Source organism: Xiphias gladius, chromosome 22 (assembly GCF_016859285.1).
Source record: "Xiphias gladius isolate SHS-SW01 ecotype Sanya breed wild chromosome 22, ASM1685928v1, whole genome shotgun sequence".
Classification (NCBI taxonomy): domain Eukaryota; kingdom Metazoa; phylum Chordata; class Actinopteri; order Istiophoriformes; family Xiphiidae; genus Xiphias; species Xiphias gladius.
The window spans coordinates 30,353,031-30,377,927 of NC_053421.1; the positions used below are offsets into that span (position 1 = coordinate 30,353,031).

General features: G+C 40.9%; 1 protein-coding gene across 2 annotated transcripts in view; it reads left to right on the top strand.

Moving 5' to 3' along the window:
* iqgap3 (IQ motif containing GTPase activating protein 3) overlaps window positions 1-19,810 on the top strand; it is a 36,862-nt gene extending 17,052 nt beyond the window's left edge. For both annotated transcript variants that reach the window (XM_040117701.1, XM_040117702.1), the window contains exons 20-38: window positions 757-840; window positions 2,150-2,221; window positions 2,674-2,743; window positions 2,879-3,087; window positions 3,355-3,507; window positions 3,661-3,824; window positions 4,373-4,597; window positions 4,707-4,847; window positions 4,934-5,018; window positions 6,087-6,319; window positions 7,253-7,385; window positions 7,510-7,612; window positions 9,742-9,895; window positions 10,040-10,127; window positions 11,766-11,978; window positions 12,850-13,013; window positions 13,104-13,229; window positions 15,136-15,244; window positions 18,480-19,810. In XM_040117701.1, the coding sequence (XP_039973635.1) occupies window positions 757-840; window positions 2,150-2,221; window positions 2,674-2,743; window positions 2,879-3,087; window positions 3,355-3,507; window positions 3,661-3,824; window positions 4,373-4,597; window positions 4,707-4,847; window positions 4,934-5,018; window positions 6,087-6,319; window positions 7,253-7,385; window positions 7,510-7,612; window positions 9,742-9,895; window positions 10,040-10,127; window positions 11,766-11,978; window positions 12,850-13,013; window positions 13,104-13,229; window positions 15,136-15,244; window positions 18,480-18,593 (2,640 nt within the window). In that variant the 3' untranslated portion in view covers window positions 18,594-19,810. The remainder of the gene's footprint in view (window positions 1-756; window positions 841-2,149; window positions 2,222-2,673; window positions 2,744-2,878; window positions 3,088-3,354; window positions 3,508-3,660; window positions 3,825-4,372; window positions 4,598-4,706; window positions 4,848-4,933; window positions 5,019-6,086; window positions 6,320-7,252; window positions 7,386-7,509; window positions 7,613-9,741; window positions 9,896-10,039; window positions 10,128-11,765; window positions 11,979-12,849; window positions 13,014-13,103; window positions 13,230-15,135; window positions 15,245-18,479) is intronic.
* The last annotated feature ends 5,087 nt before the right edge of the window (window positions 19,811-24,897 follow it).

Sequence of the window (24,897 nt, forward strand, 5' to 3'; positions counted from 1 at the left end):
GATTTTTACCAAGATGTCTGTATCAATGAACAAGTGAACTCTTTTAAAGAGTCCTGGTGTGACCCGAATAAACTTTTCCTCTTGTTGTACTGTTTGTAGAACGATTTTACTAGACTGTAGTTAAACTACACATGATGTGACACACAGCTGCTGCAGGTCCATAGTGACATCTGCATTTCTGAGGACAGATTTAACAGATAAGGAGAAAAAAACCAAGACTTTTCTTCAGAGAAAAGGCTGACTGGGGAAGAAATAATTAATGCTTTGCTCATTTATTTGGAGGATGATATTTGCTATCCAGATTTAGTAGATTTTAGGCTGGTGTGTCAAATAGACAAATAGACAACTATGTGACGTTTGCAGGTTTAAACAAGATGTAAAATTGAATATCGTGTGTACAGCAGTGATAAAATATCCATTTAAAATGTCTTAGAAGAAGCATGTACAAGACGAACACAACAGGACTGAGGACAGACCCCTGAAAATAACCACAGGACAGAATTTTAGACAAGGGCTATCAATAGTTATCAATAGTTATCAATAGTTATACAAAATACCGCAGGGATGGGGCCTGATATCTTTACCGATTTGATAGACAGGTCTGTGAACACAGGCTAACAGATAATTCAGTTATTAATGTTTACTGATACTGGTTTGTTCATATCAGCAATGTCTGAAAACACAGCAGGAGAACAGGCTGACAGATACATAGATAGAGTATACATGTCACATGTCTTTGTTTCTGTGTGCGTTCAGTCTCATTGGAGGAGGTTTGTCCAACAGAGAACATATAGAGAGCGGCTGCAGTTTCTCTACATCAACTGGAGAGCTGCGGTTAAGGTAACGAACAAACTAAATCAAGGCTTTCAATGCGTTTTTGCTTCTGTAATGTCCTTATCTATTTTCAGTATCTTTTCATCAGTTGGTTCCTTTATAACGTTTATAATAGGTCCAAAATGATACCAAATATCTATATCTGTATATCTACAATTATGTGCGTAAGTATTTGGACAGTGACACAAGTTTCCTAATTCTGCCTCTGTGCACCACCACAATTGATTTGAAACGAAGCCATCAAGATGTGATTGGAGTGTAGACTTTCAGCTTTAATTCAAGGGGTTTAACAAAAATATCACATTAATTACAGCTATTTTTATACATAGTCTCTCCTTTGCAGAGGCTCAGACGTAAAGGTGAATTGACTGCTCATCAGTTTCATGTTCAGGTCAGGCCTGTTCCCTTGTTATTTCATGACAAATGAAGAAGATAAAAGGTCTGTAGTTGATTCCAAGTGTTGAATTTGCATTTGGTAGCTGTTCATGGGAACTCTCATTATGCAGTCCAACGAGATGTTGATGCAAATGAAAGAAACCAAAACATGCTGAGAAAGCAACACAAGAGCTTCTCAAGGAAAAGAAATTGAACATTCTTCAACGACCAAGTCAGTCACCTGACCTCAACCCAACTGAGCATGTTTTTCCCTCACTGAAGACAAACCTCAGGGCCGAAAGACCCACAGACAAGCAGCAACTGAAGGCAGCTGCAGTAAAGGCCTGGCAGAGCATCTCAAGGGAGGAAACTCAGCATTTGGTGACCTCCAGGGGTTCCAGATGTCAGGAAGTCATTGACCACAAAGGACTTTCATCCAACTATTAACCCCCCCACACACAAATTAAAGCTGAAAGTCTACACTTCAATCACATCTTGATGTCTTCGTTTCAAATCAATTGTGGTGGTTAAGAGAGGCAGAATTAGGAAACTCGTGTCCTGTCCAAATACTTATGGACCTGACTTGATCTTTTCTTTTGCGCGTGTGTGGGTATGTGTGTGTGTGCGGGCGTGTGTGGGTATATGTGTGCGGGTGTGGGTGTGTGTGTGCGGTTGTGGGTGTGCGTGCGTGTGTGCGTGCGTGGGTGTGTGTGTGTGTGTGTGTGTGTGTGTGTGTGTGTGTGTGTGTGTGTGCGTGCGTGTGTGTGCGTGCGTGCGTATGTGTGTGTGTGTGTGCGTGCGTGGGTATGTGTGTGTGTGTGTGTGCAAGTGTGTAAAGTCTTACTGTCCATCAGGCCTTAGTTGATTAAATGTATTTTTAGCAGGTTATCTTCTTGTTAATCAGAGTTTTACCATTATTAATGTGTGTTTGTATCAACAGATCCAGTCATTTGTGAAAATGTGGTTGGCGAGGAGAAAATATCGAGATCGACTGAGGTTCTTCAGACGTAACGTGAGTCCCGCTGACGTCTCTGTCCTCAGTTCAGGATGTCCTGTAAATAAACTATTGTAGACACCCCAGCATCTAAATTCAGATTGTGAGATTTCAGCTGTGTTCTGTCAGGACAACAAATGTTCTGATCTGAATCTTTTTTTCACATCATGAACCGAAGACAAATCTAATTCGGGAGATTATTTCTTAGTTCCCAACCTTTATTGTGAGCCCTGAATACAATCCACTGTATACTTTCTAGAATTTTTTCTTCTCAGAATAATTCTTACTGAGAGTGGTATCAACCTGAGGGAAAGACAAGAGGAGGATTTACTTAAATGTTGAACTGCTCCTTTAACTATTAGAACTACAGTGTGAGGTCTCTCTCTGTATGATTCTGTCAACCAATCAGAAACCAGGCTCCTCTGTCTTCATGGTAACAGTGTGTACTAACTGTGTGTGTGTGTCCACAGGTGGGCTCTATCATAAAGATCCAGGCCTTCTTCAGAGCAAACAGAGCCCGAGACCAGTACAGAATGCTGGGTGAGTTCACTAACGAGCGAACATTAACGAGACGCTGCCTGTGATTGGTCATTTAATTCTGTCGTCGCTTCTTTGTGTATTTACTCTACCTGTCTATGAGTCATTAATAAGCCCCTCCCCCCTCACCTGTCTCAGTGCACTCAGACGCGCCCCCACTATCTGTGGTCAGGAAGTTCGTTCACCTGCTTGACCTGGGCGATGGCGACATCAGAGAGGAGGCGGAGCTTCTGCGTCTGAGGGAGGAGGTGGTGAGGAGCATACGCTTTAACCGCCAGCTAGAGGCCGACCTGGACCTGATGGACCTGAAGATCGGCCTGCTGGTCCGAAACAGAGCCACGCTGCAGGTAAAGTTTTTATGTGTACGGGCGAGTAACCTCCTACATTTATACGCACTCAGAGAAATCAGGTTATTCGGGTAATCAGAAGGTGTTTTCAGTGACCCTGATTTTAAAAACCTGATCCCCTAACCCAATTACAAATGCCTACCCCAATTTAAAGAAACCCAGTCACACACCCCGACCTGCCTCGTCAGAGTTTATGGTCTATGTAGTAATTGTTTCCTTTGCTTTGTGTCCTTGTCATTATCAACAAATCTGTCTCTCTCTGAACAGGAAGTAGTGTCTCATTGTAAGAAACTGACAAAGAAGAACAAGGAGCAGCTATCAGACATGATGGACGTGGAGAGAAGTAAAGGACTGAAGGCTCTGAGCCGAGAGAGGAGAGAGAGACTCGAGGCCTACCAACACCTGTTCTACCTACTGCAGGTGAATCTGACTTCTGATAACCAAATCCTGGTCAGCAGCAGCCCCCCGGTGGTGTTTTTAGTGGAAAAAGTTAGCTGTATGTCACCAGTTTAACAGAGCTCTGTTTCCTTCACACATTAAAGTAAAACTGTGTTGTTTCTGTGTGTATCACAGACCCAGCCTCTGTACCTGGCTCAGCTGATCTTCTTGATGCCTCAGAGTCGCTCCACCTCCTTCATGGAGATGTTGGTGTTTAGTTTGTTTAACTACGGCTCCGACCGCAGGGAGGCCTTCCTGCTGCTGCAGCTTTTCACTGAGGCGCTAAAATACGAGATCAGGTAATCTATACACACTAATACACAGAACTACATGGTAATACATGGTACTACACAGAAATAGACAGTAGTACACAGAAATACACAGCTGTTTACTGAGGCGCTCAGACAAGAGGAAAGATAATTTATATACAGTAATACACAGCTCTTCATGGGTATATGATCAGGTGATATTTACGCTTCTGTACCTGATGTGCAGAGTGTCCCCAGGAATCACTGGAGCAGTGGTGGTGACACATGTCTTCTCCCGATCAGCTTAGTCAGTAGATGACTGTCTAAATAATCCTCAGATATACAGTATTTTCTGTGTGAAACATTACTTTTACCCTGAAGGTTGATGTTTTATTAATCCACGTGTTAATTTGTGGTGGTCATGCTATATCTTAGCTGAGTTGGTCCACCTCCTCAAGAAATCCTGATTAGTAATGATCAAATTAATTAACAATCCTGATATGAGATACATCAGACGTCAGAACCAGAACAGCTCAGATCAGAGTGTGAATCACTGTAATGATGAGTAACATGTGCCTGTCTCTGTGTGATGGTGTCAGACTGAAGGTGGAGCAGCCCCAGGATGTGGTCACAGGTAACCCCACCGTCATCAAGATGTTAGTGAACTTTTACCGTCACGCTCGCGGTCACAATGCCCTGCGGGAGGCCCTGGGTCCGGCTCTACAGGAAGTCCTGCTGGACCGAACCCTCAGCATCAGGACCGACCCGGTGGACGTCTACAAGACCTGGATCAACCAGACCGAGACCCAGACGGGACACAAGAGGTCCGGAACAGAGACCTACCACCTAAGCAGATTCACCTGACCACCTGTGGATTTCTGAGTGTCTCACCTGTCTGTCCCACCTGTTTGCCTCAACTGTCTGTCCCTGCAGCTCTCTGCCCTACGAGGTTTCTGCTGAAGACGCTCTGTGTCACCCTGAAGTTCAGAGACGCATTGACATCGCCATCATCAACCTGAAAAACCTGACAGACCGAGTCCTCAAAGCCATCACCTCCAACCTCCATAAACTGCCGTAGGTCTCCACCTGTTCCCCTCCACCCGAGCTCAGAGGTCCATTATATAAATCTTATTTTATTTTTGTCTGCATGTATTTTACAGATACGGTTTACGTTACACAGCGAAGGTCCTAAGAGACGCCCTGAAGGCGAAGTTTCCTGAAGCCGGTGAGGAAGAGCTCTACAAGGTAAACGCCAGGATTTAGACAGAACCCAGTGGTTAATGGTTTGCTCCCAGTAACACCACTATGTAGAATAATATTTGAAGTGCACTTCTCCTTCACAATAAAAGCTTGAAAGTTGTTATTGTTGCATTAATAAATGGTCAAATGATTAGATTTGGATTTTTCACAACTGAGTAAACGTTCAGAGTTTATGGTAAAATAGTGTATAGTTGACGAGCAGTGTAGCATGCCAGATACTATAAAGCGATGTTTTTGCTGTGTATTTTTATTTCAGATTTTCTCTGGAAGAAAAAAAAACAACTTCTGCTTTAATGAACAGACTGGGACCAGGATCAATAGAGAGTGTAATAAAGTGACTATGTGTCATTTACTAAGTTGAAAGTGAATTTGCTTATAAGTTGCTCAAACACACACAAAAAAAAGCCTCAGCACTTCCACAGAAGCTCTTAACATGTTTTTAGCGGTTTGAGTTTTGTTACAAAGGGTTACCTTTTCTAAATTTTGACATCTCACTCTCTTTAGGGTTAACCAGTCTGGGTAAGATTTATCATAATCTTTTTACTGTAACCAGACTTTTTTAGAGGTGCAGAGACACAAGATTTTCTACAGTCGGTGTGATGATGAGTACTGATATTATTACCTATAAAATGATTGTACTTTTGTAATTATTAGCACTGTTTGCTGAAATGCCTACATCAGTTATTCTTACAACAATTGGCTGCATTGAACCTTTATTAACTCTGACACAGCTTCAGACTGAAATGAGATCAGATACAACAGAAAACAGGAGAATCCGTGACCGACTGATGAGTGATACTAGGAGAAATGGTCATTAAATTAGAAACTAAAAGAAGCTGCAGCATTTCGTGACATATAATAACTTCTTTAACCCCATTTGTGCTCACAGTAAAGTGTCTCACATGAAACCACATCAGAGATCTGACTTGGAGATGGTTCAGTGAACACATCTTCAGCTCTTCTCATTAATACACTGACAGCAGAGGAACTCAACCTCTAACCTTGTCACCGTCGTGCTCCCTGTTTCTCGCCCCTGCTCCTCTTTCCCTGCAGATTGTAGGTAACCTGGTCTACTATCGCTACATGAACCCAGCCATCGTGGCTCCGGATGGTTTTGATGTGGTGGACCGGTCAGCCGGCTCCACCCTGCAGCCGGAGCAGCGCCACATCCTGGGCTCCATCGCCCGCATGCTGCAGCACGCCGCCGCCAACAAACACTTCCACGGAGACGGATACCACCTCAGAACTCTGAACCAGTACATCAGCCAGACTCACACCAGGTTCAGGTCAGAGTTTGACCTCTGACCTTTGGGGTCTGGAATTATACCTGGGTGATAGATGGAATTTGTTCAATAAAGCCAAACTTTTGTTTTTCCACAATGTGTAAAATGTTTACAGCAAGCAAATCAGTTTATAATGATGTGCACACGAAGGTTACTGACAATAACCTTCAGATTTTCTCTGCCGCTCTACTAGTAGTAAATAGCTACTAGTAGAGCTGTAAGGATGAGAGGATTAATCGATTGGGTGATTGACAGAATGTTAATCATTAATCGATTTAGTCATTTTTTTTTAAATCATAAATACCAAACATTTGATGATTCCTGAAGACATTCCATCAGTTTGTTGGAAATTTTAACATTTTTCACTATTTTCTGACATTTTCTGGACAAACAACTGATCGATTTATTGAGAAAATAATTGTTTGTTACAGCTCTAGCTGCTACATCGGCTGTGTTGAGTCACGACTGTAAACTGTGATGTTACATCAGTCAGATCTACAAGAGAAACAGACTCTGCACACTGACCTGATGTCAAATCAATGATTAGTGTCTGTATATTATTAAATCACTAAAAAATGTATCTATTGGCCAGTATTAGAGATTTAAAGATAAAGATAAATGTAACCATAACTTGTTGTAGACCCTCGTTTTTCATCAGATGAGTTAAACATTTTAATAGTTAACTCTGTCCAGCAGGTTTAAGTGAGAGTCAGGTCTCCGCTCCTGTAGATTATTATTAATGTAAACATGTTAAAGCTGGAGGATGGACGGCAGAGTCCTAACAGTGTTTGCTGTGACGCCACAGTTAGAAGAATAGTTTCTACGTTTGACTACGTGTTGTTTAGAAGCAGACTTTGGGTTTTTTGTCTGTGGTACAGTCTTTTGATTAGAAGAGAACGTCCTCTCAGTCTCCTCACGGTTCTTTATGTCTAACAGGAAGTTCCTGTTGTGTGTGTGTGACGTTCCTGAACCAGAGGACAGGTTCAGTATGGACAAATACTCAGAGCTGCTCATCGTCAACAAACCTGTCATCTACATCTCTGTCAGCGAGCTGCTCAACACGCACAAGGTCAGAAAAACCTACCCCTGAACTCGGACCTCAGTCTAAACCTTGATCTGGATAAGACAGGAAACATCACATCTACAGCTGCAGTCTCACTGTGTTCCTCTGTGTCCTCTGTGTGTATGTTCAGCTGCTGTTGGAGCATCAGGAGGTTTTGTGTGCGGACTCTACTGACCCCCTCAGACTGCTGCTGAAGGACCTGGGATCAGTTCCCACCCTGCAGGAACTCATTGGTACCACAACTAGTACTAACACTACTGCTTTATTACTGATACTGCTGCTATATTGTTGCTACTACTGCTGCTACTATTGTTGCTACTACTGCTACTGTTGCTAATACTACTGCTGCTGCTGCTGCTACTGCTACTACTGCTACTCCTTTATTACTGATACTGATAATATTACTGCTGTTTTATTACTGATACTGCTGCTCCTCTCAGGGTGCATTCACAGATGCTAAATAGCTGTATCTGGCCTCATGATTTTGTGGTCCTGGGGATGCGTTGGACAGTTGTTTTCTGGCGTATCCACCACTGGTGCACAAACAACATTGGTGATTTGTTTCCACACATTGACATTCTGGTAACTTGTTAAAGAAATGTCATAGAGAACTGGGAGGCCAGATTGGCTCTCGCCTGGCTGTCACGGGATATTTGCTTAAATTTGAACCTATTTCAGTCCCCCCCCCCTTTGTGTAGCTGGATGGTTTTTGAGTCAGTCTGTCCTCTCACTGAATAGTAGCCTACGCTGTCCCAGCTTTTTGAATGCGCTTGTATGAACGGCTCGTGTTTAGTTCAACAAATACCGGCTGCATCACACCGTGTCATTCAACACTAGTAGCACACACTGATTGCCAACCTGCACAAGGGATGCCAAGTTATTCTGTTCATACATTTCTATGTTTAAGCAAATCAGAAAATAAAACATATGCACTAGCTGAATTGGAACTACTGCTCATAGTGCAACACACAATGGCTACCTCATCTCACACACTCAGGCAGAGGAAACAGTCAGGATGTATTGACCAGGGATCTGAGTCTGATAAAACTGCTGCTTTTCTGGAGAGTTGAGGAAGTGACTTGAACCCAAACAGACCCATGGAAAACCTGCCCGAACCTAACGTGCATAAGTTACTTTTCAAAAGAGGGGGACCTCAGATCATCCAGAACTGACCCGAATAAACCCAAGGTATAACTTAACAGACCCAAACGGAGAGAGAGAGAACAGCAACAGTGGCAGCATCATGATAATCGATCAATTAATTTTATTGATTAATAAGCAGCCGTGGTGGAAAAGAGCAGCGATATTAATTGTATTAATAATGATGATGATGATGATGATGATGATGTCTTAAGAACGAATGTGTAATCATAGAAACTTATTTGTTTAAAATTATTTGTTTAAATGCTTCAAAGATAAAGTAATATTAATAATATAAATTCCTGTTTCCACCTCCTGCACCCATAATAAAACATTCAGGTGACAGATCAACAGAAGACGATGTTCTAATCTGGTTGATATCTGTCAGCCAAATTATAAGAAAACAGTCATTTAACAGCAGAAACCTGTTAAGTGACCAATTTTCCTGAGAAAAGCTCGGGCTGGGTTTCCTTGTCAGAACAAAGCTACGGTGAGATGTGAAGTTCGCAGTCCTCATTCTCCCTCTCACCTCAACAGACCTGAAACCATGTCCACTCAGGTCCATTGGGATCCACTCCGGTATTGGACATATTGACAAACAGACCTGAGACCCGACCTGAATAGACTGGGTAGAATTGGGATCCAGTGTGACTCAAGTCCTAGGTTGGGTCTCAGTTCCTCAGAACCGAGTGGACCTGTGAAGACCTCTACTGCCTGGCATTGTCAGGACAAAACTTACTAAGTTATTTAAGTGTTACAACAGTGAACCAGCACAAAAGGTTTTTACACCCTGATATCTCAGCAGATTAGAAAAGACAACAAAGAAATGTGTGCAGCTTAGTCCAGAGAAAAATTAAATGTTTTCTCAGTGCACTTCATAAAGCAACAAAATAAGGTCATTAAATCACCTGTTATTCAAAAATAAAATTACAAGACTCACAGTGCACAAGTGGTGTCAGACAGACATCAGCCAGAGTGCTCCACGAACACCAACACCAGGACTTTGTTAGACTAAGAGCTGAGTAACATGAGTGTTTAAGCCTCCCAGTCCAGTCAGTGATGGACAGTGAACACTGGATTTATAATGTTTAACATGCAGATGATAAACACACCACTGCTTTGTGTTTCCATTTACTGTTGACCAGACAGTTGGTGGATCTGAGCCATCAGAGTCATCAGGGTGTCGATCATTCTGGGTCTGTGTGTGTTTTCTGTTCTCCAGGAGAGTCTTCATCATCATCATCATCAGCAGATCCAGGATCAGAGTCTGGTCTGTCTCAGAGCTGTAAGATGGAGGTTTCTCTGACTCTCACAAACAAGTTCGACATCTTCAACGATTCAGACGACAAACCAGATGCCAGAGGACTGCTGCTCAGGTAACTTAGCATGTTAGCGTATTAGCCTGGTAGCTTCACCTGCTCAGGTAACTGAGCGGAGTCTGTTATTTTGCCTTTTTATTCAAACTAAACAGGTTTTAGTTTTTAGAACTTTCATTTTTAAAAGAAAAAAATTATTTTCAGCACAAAGCAGCTGATCATCGACGTCATCAGGACTCAACCAGGTGACTCTCTGAGTGACATTTTAAGAACATCCACCTCACATGACCAGGTAAAACACACACACACACACACATTTATAACTGTACTTATGAGGACCCTCTTGATTTCAAGAAAATATTAAATGGGATTTTTTTTTTTTTTTCTGACCAATATTTTTGATTTACAGCATCTCTGTGTTTATATTCCCAATGTATGAAAACAGTGTTTAATGTTCAAGAGTCTCAGGTAGTGATGAACCTATAGAGAATTATCAGCTGAACCCTCAGCTCCCCTCAGCTTCACAGAGCTTTACAGTGAGTTTCAGCTCATTGTTTATCTGTCCGCACCACAGCTTTAATGCTCTGGTTCAGTGTCACCGCTCTCATACTGTCATTTTCGGCCTGCAACAGGCAGATGTTTTCAGAGAAGCAGCTGTAAAAAGCCACTGTCCACCACCTGCTCAGCAGCAAACAGCAGATAGACACAGTCAGAGACCAGCTTGTGAACATGGTGGAGCATTTAGCAGCTAAAGAGCCAGACGTTTACCTGAGGAGCTGGTGCAGACCAAAAACAGAGCTAAAAGAGAAGGAGTACTGGACCTAGACTCATCGGCTGACACAGACACCAGATCCAGACGAAGGATCATGTTGCTCTGTAACTGCTTGATGTGGAAATAAGCAGCAGGATGATCAGAAGTTCAACATGTCAACTTAAAAGATGTGAATGCCTCAGTGCTCTGTTTTCTAGTGTTTGCTTGTTTCTACTGAAACAGAAACATCAGTCGGAGCAGGTTTAAACGTGATCATTTTCCGTTAACAGAGCATCTGCAGGTCATGAAAAGTCTTAAAAAGCATTGGATTCCCTTCCATGAAATGCCTTAGAAGGTTTTAAAGAGTTTAAAGTTACTTTTACAAAGGTCATGAATATTTTTCCTATTCTGCTTTAGACACTAACGTTAGTTATAACGTCAGGAGAAGTGAGATGGGTGTGGCAGTGGACAGTGCTACAGGAGGCTTATTGTGGAGTTATTATGTATCATTACTATTTATAATAATAATTCTTACTGCTAACCACAGTAGACAGGAGCTAATTTTAGCAACAACTTAAATTAATGTATTATTTCCTAACTGGATGATCTATGCATCAGTTTTCTGCCAGGTGATGTTAATGGATTAATTACCAAGCATTATTGTTATATACATCTGGGAATTCCTCACAGAAATGGGACATAAATGTCGGTAAATTCATTAACTTAATAAATAAGAGTCAGCCTTATTGTCCCTACTGGTTATCCATCATTTTTTGACCAGTAGGATCATGGAAAAGGTATTAAATGTTATTCTCTGTGGAATTAAAAAGGTCCTAAAAAGTCTTAAATTTAATTTAGCGAACACTGAAGAAACCCTGGTAACTTGAACTCCAGACCTGTATAGAGTGATGCTTCTTTATGGAGGAAAGCAACTTTGGCTGAATGTCTCACTTTGAGACTTAATTCTACTAAATTACAGCTGAGTAAAGTCTCCCTTTGTCTCTAAAGGCAGAAGAACTGATCTGATCCCTCAGACAGAGCCAAAGTCTAAATGTCAAACTGGTCCTCACAGAGACAGAAAAAAAGCACAGGAGGGCACACGCAGGTAACATAGGTACACTTGACTTTAACCTCAGCTCCTCTGTCATCTTGCCTTCTTCTTCTTCTCTGTCCAAACAGGAAGTGTGCCATGATTGGCTGATGCAGCAGCGGGCTCGGCAGGATGCTCGAACACCTGAAAAGATGAAGAGGAACCAGTCGTTGGTTGCCAACAGCAACCTGAGTCTGGAGGAGAAGAAGAGGAAGATTCTGAGGAGTCTTCGTCGTCTGGAGGGACTCGGAGTCCTGAGATCACCTCAGACCGAAAACCAGATCCTACAGATGATCGCCAAGGTGACACACAACACACAACACACAACACACAAAACACAAAACACAAAACACACACACACACACACGTTCGTCGTTCTGTAGTTGTGAGGACACTAATTGACGTAATGCCTTCCCTAGTCCCTTACCTTAAACCGAACCTACACTTGGTTCTAATCTGACCCCTAAAACCAAGTCTTAACACTCAAACAGCCCTTTGAAGGTGTAAAGACCAGAAAAAAATGTCCTCACAGTGAAAGTTTTGAATTGAAATTCATCCACACGAACGTAGAAAGACATGTATACGCGAACACACACACAGGGACGGACTTATTAATTGAAGAGACTTTACATTACTGCTCATTCATTTCCCTGCAAGCTGACTGACATTAAACCAAGAGTTCAGTCTAAATTTGAACTAGCTTTTCTAATTTCTGATTTACGGCTGGGACGATGTCCCCACAACATGAGTAAAGCCCACAAACACACACACTTGACTTCCTGTCCTTTCCCCTCAGCCTGCCAGTAACTGCAGACAAAATCAAACTGCTCTTGCAGGGCTCCAGACTAACTTTTCCACTGGTAGCACTGGTGCTAGCAATAAAGTAGTTTCATTTGATTTCAGGTTATTTATAACTGTAGTCCTTTGTCATGACATTCTAAAACCAGTGTGAACGACATGTTATCAGCGCACGTTATCGGTTTATGTAAAAAATAAATCTTGGTGATGCAAGATATGAGTTTTTAAGCTCTGAACTATTCAGATCAGTACTGGTCTTGGAAATCTAGTATTATTCAGGTGTGGTGATATTTAGCAGTATACCACTTCATAGTTTTGATGTTGTTAATGTTCTGTGTAACCAGTTTATTAACAACCCCCCCTCCCCCCAATCAGGATATCCGTCAGCAGCGTCTGCACCGTCAGCGTCGGGGGGCGGAGCTCTTGAAGCTCCGTCAGACTCTCAGCAGTCTGCAGGTAAAGAGCAGCTTCCACAGTGAACAGGTGGACTACTACAGACATTACATCACTTCCTGTCTGGACAACCTGACTGCCAACAGGTAAACACCCCACACTCATTGGCTGTTTGAGTTCAGCCTCACAGAAGATGATTAAAACACTGACTCATTGTGATTGGTCATGTGTTGCAGTAAATCAACCACTAAGAAAGCAGCAGAGAGCAAAGGGAAGAAGAAGCTTCCTGCTCTGAGTTACAGTGCCACCCGTCTGCAGGAGAAAGGAGTTCTGTTAGCGATTGAAGACCTGCCCCTGTCACAGTGAGAACATGAACACGTGTGTGTGTGTGTGCGTGCGTGCGTGCGTGCTCTGGAAAAAATTAAGAGTCCACTGCAATATTATCAGTTCTTCTGATTTTACTATTTATACTTATGTGTTTGAGTAAGATGAACATTTTTGTTTTATTCTATAAACTACTGACAACATTTCTCCCAAATAAAAATATTGTCCTTTAAAGCATTTATTTGCAGAAAATGACAAATGGTCAAAATAACAAAAAACATGCAGTGTTTTCAGACCTCAAATAATGCTCTAAAAAACAAGTTCATATTCATTTTTAAACAACACAATACTAATGTTTTAACTAAGGAAGAGTTCAGAAATCAATATTTGGTGGAATAACCCTGATTTTCAATCACAGCTTTCATGCGTCTTGGCATGCTCTCCACCAGTCTTTCACATTGCTGTTGGGTGACTTGATGCCACTCCTGGTGTAAAAATTCAAGCAGCTCAGCTTTGTTTGATAGCTTGCGACCATCCATCGTCCTCTTGGTTCCAGAGGATTTCAATGGGGTTCAGGTCTGGAGATTGGGCTCGCCATGACAGGGTCTCAATCTGGTGGTCCTTCATCCACACCTTGATTGACCTAGCTGTGTGGCATGGAGCATTGTCCTGCTGGAAAAACCAATCCTCAGAGTTGGGGAACATTGTCAGACCAGAAGGTAAGCAAGAAGGCAAGTTTTCTTCCAGGATAACCTTCTGCCTACGTGTCTTAGGCAGATGCGTCTTTGCGAAGGACGCATGAATGGATTCCAGCCTTGCTGAAGCAGCCCCAGATCATCACCGATCCTCCACCCAATTTCACAGTGGGTGCGAGACACTGTGGCTTCTAGGCCTCTTCACGTCTACGTTTAACCATTAGACGACGAGGTGTTGGGCAGAGCTGAAAATTGGACTCATCAGAGAAGATGACCATACTCCAGTCCTTTATGGTCCAATCCTCATGGTCTTTTGCAAACCTCAGCCTGACTCTTCTTTGCCTCTCATTGATGAAGAGCTTTTTTCTAGCTTTACACAACTCCCTGCCCCTAGGAGCCTGTTTCGATCCGTTCTCACCGTGGACTTCACCCCAGCTGCCATTTGCCATTCTTTTTTTTAGGTCACTTGATGTCATCCTACGGTTGCTGAGTGACATTCGAATGAGATGACGGTCATCCCGGTCAGTGGAGAGTCGTTTTCACCCTCTGCCGGTCTCTAGCTCTGTTGTCCTCAATGTCTGCTGCTTGACCTTGTTCTTAAGAACCGCCGTCTTAGAAATTTTAAGGATGGAAGCAACCTGACGCTCACTGTATCCCTCTGCCAGTAAAGCCAGAATTGAACCCTTCTTTTCCTCACTCGAAACTTTTCTTTTGGCACGGTCAATAGTTATTTTCTATTCCGATTACTTTTCACGTACTACTAGCACTGTTTTTTTTTGCCATCCAGCTGGTCCTGTTACAATAAGATAGTGATTAACACAGCAGTGGTTTTTATACTTTTTCCTCGTTAAATAAGATTTGGTTCAGGTGATCACCTAATCGGTACCTCATTAAGTAGAATGAAGTGTGCTTGTGTTGGAATTCAACAGACACTGGAATGGAATGGCTGTCATACATTAAGATGTGCTGATTTCAGAAAAAATTGCAGTGGTCTCTTAATTTTTTCCAGAGCTGTATATCTGTGTATATCTGTGTATATATGCGTATTAGATAGATAGATATAGAGAGAGAGAGAGTGAGACACACACGCGTATATACAAAACACCCAAGCCGTTTTCACAAATGAACTCTGGACAATGTCTCAAGTAAAGTTATAAACTTTTTAACATCACACAGTTCAACTTTGTAAACTGTTACCTTCATATTTTAACGTTGTAATGTGTTAACCTCGCATATTTTACTGTTCCAGGTTTAAGAACGTGGTGTTTGACATCGTTCCTGGACCTGAGAGAGGAAGCTTCAACGTTAAAACTCGATTTCTCGGTGTCGAGATGGAAGAGTTCCTGCTCAAATACCAGGTACGAACCAGGGTAAATATCGGGTACAAACCACGTCAAATTCTGAGTCAGATTCCCAAACAGTATCTGTAGTCAGTTTAACCCAGGGTTAAAGTTGGTTTCATATCTCACGTAACTGATGCATCAGACCTGTTGCTATGGTTACCTGCAGGTCAATACACCTGCAGCTCAGATTTAAAACTGTGGTTAAACACAGAAGATTTTAACTTTCAGCTGATACAAAAATAAAAATAATCGTTAGAATTAGTGTGTGTGTGTGTGTGTTTTACATGTGTTTTTTTACGTGTGTTGTGTTTTTTTTACATGTGTCTTACGTTTTTCCTCTTGTGGGGTCATTAACAGCCTGAGATTCTTTGAGTTCACATGTGAGTCGCTGAGCCACCTGGCCATACTTTGAATAGGTTTTCAGCTGCCTGGGGAGGGATCTCAGGGACTGCATTGTAAGTGGCTGATAAGTGGTGTCGTAGACCAGCTCCCGTGTTCAGTGATGGTCATTGCAGTTTGACATAGATGGCTTCTTTCACTTCTCTCTCAGACTAAATGTGTACATCTAGTACGCATTTAGTTTAGTTGTTTAACAATGGAATACCATGTACCTAGAGTGAATTAAAAAAAATGTTTGGAGTCTGTTTGATACAATAGAGGTGTAGACCTTCAATCAACATTTAAAATTGATATTGGTCTATAATTTTATCAGTAGTCATTATCCTTTAACCATGATCCAATTAAAGGTCGGTCGGAGTAGAGGGGACAGTTCTTTTTCAAGCTTCTTTTCCCACTCAGATGGAAAACCATACTTAGCAGTTGCTTTGTTTGATTTTAGTTTTCCTGTTGCTTTCACTATTTCATCTATGGTTATCTTTGTTGTTATGCTACCTATAGCGGGTCGGTCTTAGGAGTCAGTGTTTTAATGTAATTTTGATTTGAGGCCGATGATTGATTTGTAAAGTTCTTTGTAGCATTCTCTCTAAAAATGTTTTCAATTTCTTTTGGTTCCCATTTAAGTTGATTTCGTTTTTGGATTATGCAGTTAATTGACTGTAATTTCTGCCTGTTGTTTCCGTAATCGTCTCGCCAGAAACTTAGCAGCTTTGGGGTCTGATCCATAGTAGTTTTGTTTTAAATATCTTGCTTTTGTCTCTATTTCCTGTTAGAGTAAATCATTCGTTTTCTTTCTCACCTCTTTCATTTGTTGTGTCTTTTGGGCAGGTTTTTCCTTTGTTTTTGTTCCAATTGTCATAGGTCCGTTAAAAGTATCTTATATTGTTTTACTTTTGTTTTTTGAGGTTATTTATAATTACAATCAATTGACCTCATATGACTGCTTTTAATGCATCCCATAGTATAACTGGGTCTGTCTCGCCGTTATTATTCTCCTCCAGATAACTCTGAATATCTGCTCTGATTTGCTCAACTACCAACTTGTTGTTTAAAAATCCCATGTTCAATGTCCATATTGTATCTTTCTGTCCACAACTCAAATAAATCTTAAGTTCAATTGGGCTATGATCAGACACGCCAGCCACTCAAATTTGACATCTTTGTATTCTATCCCTATTCTCTTGAGTAAACAGAATCTGTTGTTGAGTAATGACTGAAGTCCCTCTGCACATTTAAAAAGCCAATTTCCTCCAATGTATTTTTACCAGAGTTCACCAGAGTAATAACTGATTGGTCAGTTCTCCCTTTTACAATAATATATGGTCTCTCTTTATCTTTTATTGATTTTTGGCACTTGAATTTGAGTTTATTAGATATTAGAACTGTTACTCCTCTTTTGAAGGTATTAGAATGGGAAATATTTCTTGTGTTCTATTTCTGATAAGCGACCCTGTTTTCACACGTCTGCTCGTCTCCAAGGTCCAGTCACTTCTGAATTTCTTGTGTTTCCATATTGCTCTCTCGATTTGACTTGAGCCTTTCAAGGAGGGTAGAGTCTTAAGATTTTCCCCCACATCTTCCACTTCGTATCCTCTTCTCCGCAGGTCACTGGTGGCCTCTGCACTGTTATAAGTTTTCACTCTGCTAGCTCAGCGGATGCGCATCTTGTTGAGAGGAGTCTTGAAACGAATGTCTTCCCCCTTTAGAGTCTTCGTGATGTTTGTATATGGTTTCCATTGTTGCAGCATCCTCAGAGTAGTCAAGGTCCAAATAGATCCTGTTTGCAATGACTTTGACTGTTTTCTTCTCCCACACTTTTTTCAATATCATCTCCATCGGTAAACTGCTGAAGGTTGTGGACAACTGACCTTGGAGGTTGACCTGCTTTGTGCTCTGTGGGCACGCTGGATCTGTGTCTACTGAAAACTCTTCTTGCCATTAGGCCATTAACAGCCCAGCCGAGTTGCTCTTCGACTCTGCATCTTCCTGTATGCCATATATTCGTAAATGATCATCTGGACCTCAATTCCAAGTCATCTAGTCATTGTCCATCATAATTTTCTGCTCTTTCATTATTTCCTGCAGTGCACAATTTTCTTCGGGGCTCCACAAATCAATTTCTTCAGTGCATGTCAAAGCGGCGTCTCTCTTCTCATTTTGCTCTCCCTGTCTCTGTTGTAATTTTGCATATTTCTGGTCAATGTCTTCCTTGAGTTCTGTCAGTTCGTTTCTAATATGGATTGTGATTTTGTACTTAAACGCTTTCAGGTCTGTTCTCAGGTCATTCAGCAAGACTTGAATTTGTTTGCTAATGCCATCCAAACTGGTCTGAAATTACCTCCAGGTGTTAGCATGTTCTTCTCATTAACTGAGGGGTTCATTTCTTTACCTTTTTGTTGAACCTCCGCTCATGGTCAAAGGTCCTGGGATCTTCTGCGTTTAATTCTCGAGTTTTGGTGGAGTTTATTGTGTTTGTGTCCCAGTCTTATGAATGTATTATGTATGTTTTACATGTGTGTACCATGTGTGTTTTACATATGTCGTGTGTTTTACGTGTCCTATGTGTGTTGTCTGTGTTTTGCAGGGTGTGTGTGCATGTGTGTGTTGTGTATATGTGCATGTATGTTTGGGTTTTACTTGTTTTTACGTATGTCTCATGTATGTACTATGTGTTTTATGTGTTGTGTTTCTATGTGTGTGTCTGTGTTGTGTATGTGTTTGGGTATGTGTGTGTTTTACATGTGTCTCGTGTGTACTAGGTGTGTTTTTATGCGTTGTTTTACGTGTGCATGTATGTACCATGTGTGTTTTAACATGTGTCGTGTGTCTTACCTGTATTGTGTGTGTGTTGCAGGACCTGCTGCAGCTGCAGTATGAGGGTGTGGCCGTGATGAAGATGTTCGATAAAGCAAAGATCAACGTCAACCTGCTGATCTTCCTGCTTAACAAGAAGTTCTTCAAGAAATGAACCGAGTGATGCTCTTACCTTACACTCCTATCTCTGTTTATATATCTCATTATACTATCAATTTTTATACGCCATTATATATTAGAGTGAGGCATCTCTCTTTACACTCATCTCTGTTTATAATCAATCAAATAAGCTGTAAAATTTTTCAATGAATTTTAATTTTTAACAAGAGTCCAATATGGATAAATAATCATGAGAAAACATAAACTTTAAAAAGCAGAATATACAGAGCAGTATATCTCACTACACAGAGTGAAGCATCTTCCCCACACTCCTATCTTTGAATCTCACTTTTAGCACAGTCTTGACCTACTTTATATATTACTAGAATTTTAACAGAGTGGGATGTCTCTTCCACACTCCTGTCTGTTTTCACATCTCACTACTTAATTTCTATATCACACTATTTAAATAAAGTGACGCATCTTCCTTCAGTTCTGTCTCTGCAACCAACTCAAAAAATGTAGATGAGTCCGTCATAACTGTTTTTATATCTCACTCAAATTTAAATGGAGTGGGACATCCTTTACACCCTAATCTGTTTTAATATCTCACTGCAGTATCTGTTTTTGTATCCTACCATATCCATATCCTACTCTAAAAGTATAGTCCTAGAATTCAAACAGAGTGAGGCATCTTTGTAAGTCCTACCTCCGGGGCTCCTGTCCTTCACTTCTGTTTTTAAATCTCACAAAAAATGTAAAGAGAGTGGGACGTCATTGCTACTCATATCTGTTTTTCTGTCTGAATGATTACCACATAAACATGGACACAACAAGCAAAATTCATCAGAGACATGAACACCAATGAACTAAAAATAACAACAGAATATTACAATAAAACTTGAGTTTTACTTTGAAGGTCCTTTTAGGTCACTGAACTGAACAGTTGGAACAGAGTCCGAGTATTGATCAGATGAATTATGACTCTTGTCAGGCTGGACAGATTTCATTGGTCACTGAAGTCTGTTGTCTTTAGTTGCCGTTCAAACTTCAAGTTTAAATTCATGTCAGAAAAATAAATTGGAATCCAACCTGTGAAGTGAGTTGCAGCAGAGGTCACTGAGCTGTTCTGATACTAAGACTAAGACTAAGACTAATCAAGAAGTGTAAATATTTTCTGTCAGTTTGTTTATTCTTTCTGTTTTCTTTCTTTTCTTTTTGTTCCTGACAAGCTTTTTAGTCTGTTTTTACTCCAATAAATATCTGAAAGTCTTCAGTCGTCGTTTCTGACTGGTAAAGGAGAAGGTTTTGACTAAAAAGATTTAAATCATTACTCAATTATCAAACAATAGTTGCCCACAAATTTTCTCTTAATTGACTCATCGATTCAGCCTTAAAGCGATAATGGTGAAATTATAATAATGTAAAGTATTAATGTTGTTTTCTGATGTTAAAGCTTAAAAGGATATTGGACACATCACAAACACAGTAGTAGCTCATACAGTCAGATGTAGATAATACAACCAATTTATTCTGGTATAATGAAAATATCCAACAGAGCTGTCACATCAGATTTTTGTCAGTGTGGAGCAGCTGTAGTTTGGGACTGGTGTTAAATAAATATAGAAAATGATTTATGTTAAAAAAAATTCTTTTCTTCTGTAGAGGAACCAACAGAAATCTGTCCAATGAAAATCTTCTTTCAAATTGCTCTTAGTGTAAAACACCACGGTCGGCACCAACATTAGACAAGTAGATACAGTGTGCATTTACACACAGACACATCGAACTGAGAGAGAAGTCAGAGCTCTGTTCACCTGCAGAGCAGGGACATGTTAGCAGACCTAGATCCACCTCCTGTCACCGGAAGATCATCTTCACCTTTAAGGAAGTCCTCTGTCTTCTCCAGATACAGAGGAGAGAAAAGATATTAGTTCCAAAATAGATCTTTGACTCAAGTTCTGGACTGGTGGACCCTGTACCTGTTTAGTAAAGTGATGATGACTTACTGACTAGCGAGCAGTTCAATGACATCCCAACAGCCACCATCAGAGATCCAGCTGTGATGAACTGCAAGAGACCAGGGAACAGATCCAGACAGACCGTCAGCTGATGAATGGTGGGCAGGACCTGTATTTATCTTACCACATGTAAACTTCACAAAACCACTGAAACGTTTATCTCTGACCAACTAAAGCATAACGTAGCAGCAGCAGGAGAACAAATTGTCTCATTTCCGATTGGCAGGATAAAGAATTTTCTCGATCCTTCATTCAGCAGTAAACCAGGCTCACAAACAGCTCGCCAAGTGAAGACACCAGTGTATCTGCACATGGAATCTTGACAATCCCAAACAGGAAGACCATCAGGCCAATAATGATCTGCACCGTCTGCAGGGACGATGGATAAAAACACATTGACAGTACATTGACCTCCATCTGACCATCATACTTGAACTCCTTCACTTGGGTCAGTGACTTCCTCCAAACTTGAAGGGAACAATCCACTGGTTTTCAGCCAGTTTCGTCCAGCTGGAAAAAAACGAACCAACCGACCATTTGGTCCACAATCCTTTGCAAGTGGGTAATGCTAGTCTCTTTGAATCCCTTTTTTTTTTTTTTTTTTTTTAAGCCCATATTTCTTTCCATTGGTAAAAATTGTAGGCGTGGATGTCCAGACAACTGTCACTGGATCATTTGATACTGAAGGAAACTTAAAAATAGGAAGATTCTGAATGAAGCTCTGCAGCCTCTTTTTTCCTCTGGTTCCTAAGTGGATTTCTGGAGCTTTATTCTGGAGGGACATCAGAGATCATGATATCCTTGGTAAGTGGAAGTCACACTGAATCATATCAACATGTGTTTTACATCTGTGTTCAGATCTGACTCAGTTTGGACCATTTTTGACTCTAATTCACTTCAGACAGTATCTTTGCCCACCTCTTCAGCTCTGTGGCACCCACTTGGGGAGGTTTTTGTCTTTGTCTTTTGTCTTTGTCCTGCTGAATGTCGGACGAGATTCTGTCATTTCACCAGGGTTTTAATGTCGTGTTTACCATGTTTTAAATTACTGGGCAGCACAGTGAAGATTTCATTCCTACCCCCCAGGTGATATTCATCCTGTCTGAATGGGGCTTTAGAGGATAAATGCTAACATATGTGAAGCGTGAAGAGAGGAAACCATCAGACCTGTGAGGAGACTGGAACCTTCCTCACATTAACACATGAAACCAGCAGAAACGTCAGATTTCCATCATGTTCTCCACATGGTTTTCCATCATCTGAGCTTTGACTGGAGCTCTTTCAATGTCCTCATCTCACTGCGTCATCTTCTTCTGTGGTGGTTTAATGGCAGCAGCTGGAGAATCAGCTCCACCAGCTTTTGATCAGTTCATATTCACACAGCAGCAGTGGAGGGAAATGAGACTTCAGTCACACAAAAAAATCTGAGCTACATTTGGATGAAACTTGTCTTGAGTCTCAACCTGAATGCCACTGGTCGTCCTCTGTTGAAGGTGTAGTTGTCTGCAGGGTTTATGGGTCCTGTCCCTGGAAGTGGAGGTGTGACATTGTCGACAGTTCGACAAACCTGTGTAACCGCCACCACGCTGCCCGTGTCTGAGGTGAGACAAGTGAACCTGCTGTTTGAAAACTAGGCTTGGAGTTAAATATTGATCAGAGAATCAGAGTGATATCAGCTGATTCCTCAACAGACACACCTGACCTTTCCTGAACTCACTGAGAACAATGTCAGCGGATCACAGGCAATAATCATCTGCGTATGTCTGTGATCTGATAGGAAATATTTTTCAGAGTTAAATCCAATTGTAAAATAATGTGGAGGTCTTAGATCTCTGCCAATAAACTTATCATCTTATGATCTTCTTTCTAACAATCAACAGCCTTGTGTGGGATTTTAATAATATTACAAATACATCATTTCCCCGACCTTTGACAGAAATCTCTGCCAAGTATCTCTGCAGTTAATGTCTTGTTTTCATTTTGTTAAAAACCCAAAGACATTTAGTTTGCAATTATTTAAGCACGGAAAAGCAGAAAGTCCCAGAAACTGAAAAGACAGAACCAAGGAACGTTTGGAGGTTTTGGTAAAAATGACTTAAATGATGAATCGATTAACTGTTTTGCTTGAATATAAATATATATAATATAAAATATAATATAATATATAAAATGGGTTTGATGTAAGTAAAGTGATTCCTTTGAAATCACCTGCTCCTAACAGCCTCTGCCACAGCTTCATCAGGGTTAGTACCAAACCTTTACAGTTTTTATAGCTGAGTGATGACCCACGGTCTCTTATCAGATGACACTGATGAGGTCTGACATGGGACATAATAAACTGCTTCTTATCTGGTTCAAAGACATTAACATCTTACGGACATTCAGCTCTGATCAAACAAACTGTGAACCACCTATTAACCATCTGTTGATCAGTTCAGGTCTCTGCTCATCCCTGTCTTAACTGAGGTCCTGGTCTGACCTGGCTCTGGCTATTAAATCTGGACGAGGAAGGGACCAGATCTAAGTGGACTGAGACAAACTGCAGCTCTATGTCAGTTCAACTTTGATTATATAATGTTGTATTTGCCTGCGTACTGCAGAGTGCTGTGCAAAAAAAAAAACAAGAGTAAACTCTTGTTTTTTTTTTTGCCTTTTCAGAACAATAATAAAAAAAAAGAGTAGTGTCTGCAGGTTTTCCTTTCAGGTTGCATACAGCCCACCGTCGACAACAAATTACAGCAGCCTGTATGTTGCCTGAGTCAATAAAGCACTCACTTCTGCAGGTGAATGTGTTTGACAGTTACAAACTGAATGAGACTCGGATTTTCTGTCCTCTGGACTGTGGAGTTGAAAAGTCAGAGACCGAAGTTCGGACAGACCTCAGGAAGGAGATCAACCTGGAATAGTGACGGGGACATAACCCCAAATCCCTGGTGGAATTTACAAAGTTGGTACAGGTGTTGAACATGAAACATGTTTTTATTCCACAGTTTGAGTTACAATAAAAGTGAAAGAAGAAAAATAGACAACAGATTCATTAGAGACGTTTCTATCAGCTGACAAGCTTACAAAAATACTTTGTTTGAGTTTGAACTTCAAGTATCTACCAACGACGACAACATGGTCCAGTTTCAACCAGTCTGAACCACTTTAGACCAATCTCAACCCGAGTCTGATCAGTTTAAACTAGCCTGAGTCTGAGTCTGATTCATCTTAAACCTGATTTAACCAGTCTGATCCAGTTTCAAACAGTTTGACTCTGATTAAACCATCTTGATTCAGTTTAAACCAATCTGTACCCCTTGTCTGATACAGTTTAAACCTGATTAAGCTAGTCTGAACCAGGTTAAATCAATCTGATCCAGAGTGTGATCCAGTTTGAACCAGTCACCTATTCAGTTTAAACCATTTTACAACACTCTGTCCCAGGGTCTGTGCCAGATTAAACTATTTTCTTATCCAGGTTAAACCATTCTGGACCAATTTGATCCACTTTAAACCAGTCTTACCCAGAATCAGATCCTGTTTAAACCATCTTGGGCCACTTTAAACCAGTCTGTGCCATTTAAATCTGTCTGATCCAGAATCTGATCCAGTTTAAAATCAGTCTCTGATCCAGTTTCAACCAGTTTGATACAATTGAGATGAGACTAGAGAACAGACTGAACAAAGTTCCCCTGGAGAACAGATTCGACAGAGCTTTGCTTTATCAGGATGAATTTATTCCCAAATTTGTGACTGATGAATGTTCAGTGCTGAATTTAGGAGTTTAAAAGTATCAGAGAGGGTGAAACCTGTAAGTTAATTAACCTTATATTCTGACAAGAGAGCTTATGCTCAGACCGTCTACAGGAGGCTTCGTTAAAAGCATTTAAGTTTCAGTCAAACTTTATCCACAGTTCTTGGATAGATTCAGAGACTTTCATTTCAATGATCTTTATAGAAACAGTCAAACCTTTCAGTCTTCAGTGCCATGTGAAGATCCTCAGGGAGGCGCCCTGGAGCCTCTGATCTTTCAGTACCATGTGGATTCCTTCTATTAAACTTCATAGAAATTTAAACATTAACATTAACATTTCTGTAAATATCTGTCCTCTCCAGAGTCAGAGGTTTCAGATGAGGATGAGTTTCATGTCTGTACATCTAGTAGTCTGTGATTAGAGCATCCAAGAAAGAAACAAATGTTTAATGTGTTGTCTGAGTTAGAGATACAGTATCGTATCATATTTCTGGCAGCTGTGATATCTTCCAGCTGGAAGAAACAACTGCAGTGATGAGATGGCTGTAAATCCCCCATCAATGACAGATACATCTAAATAAAATCCAGTATGAATAATG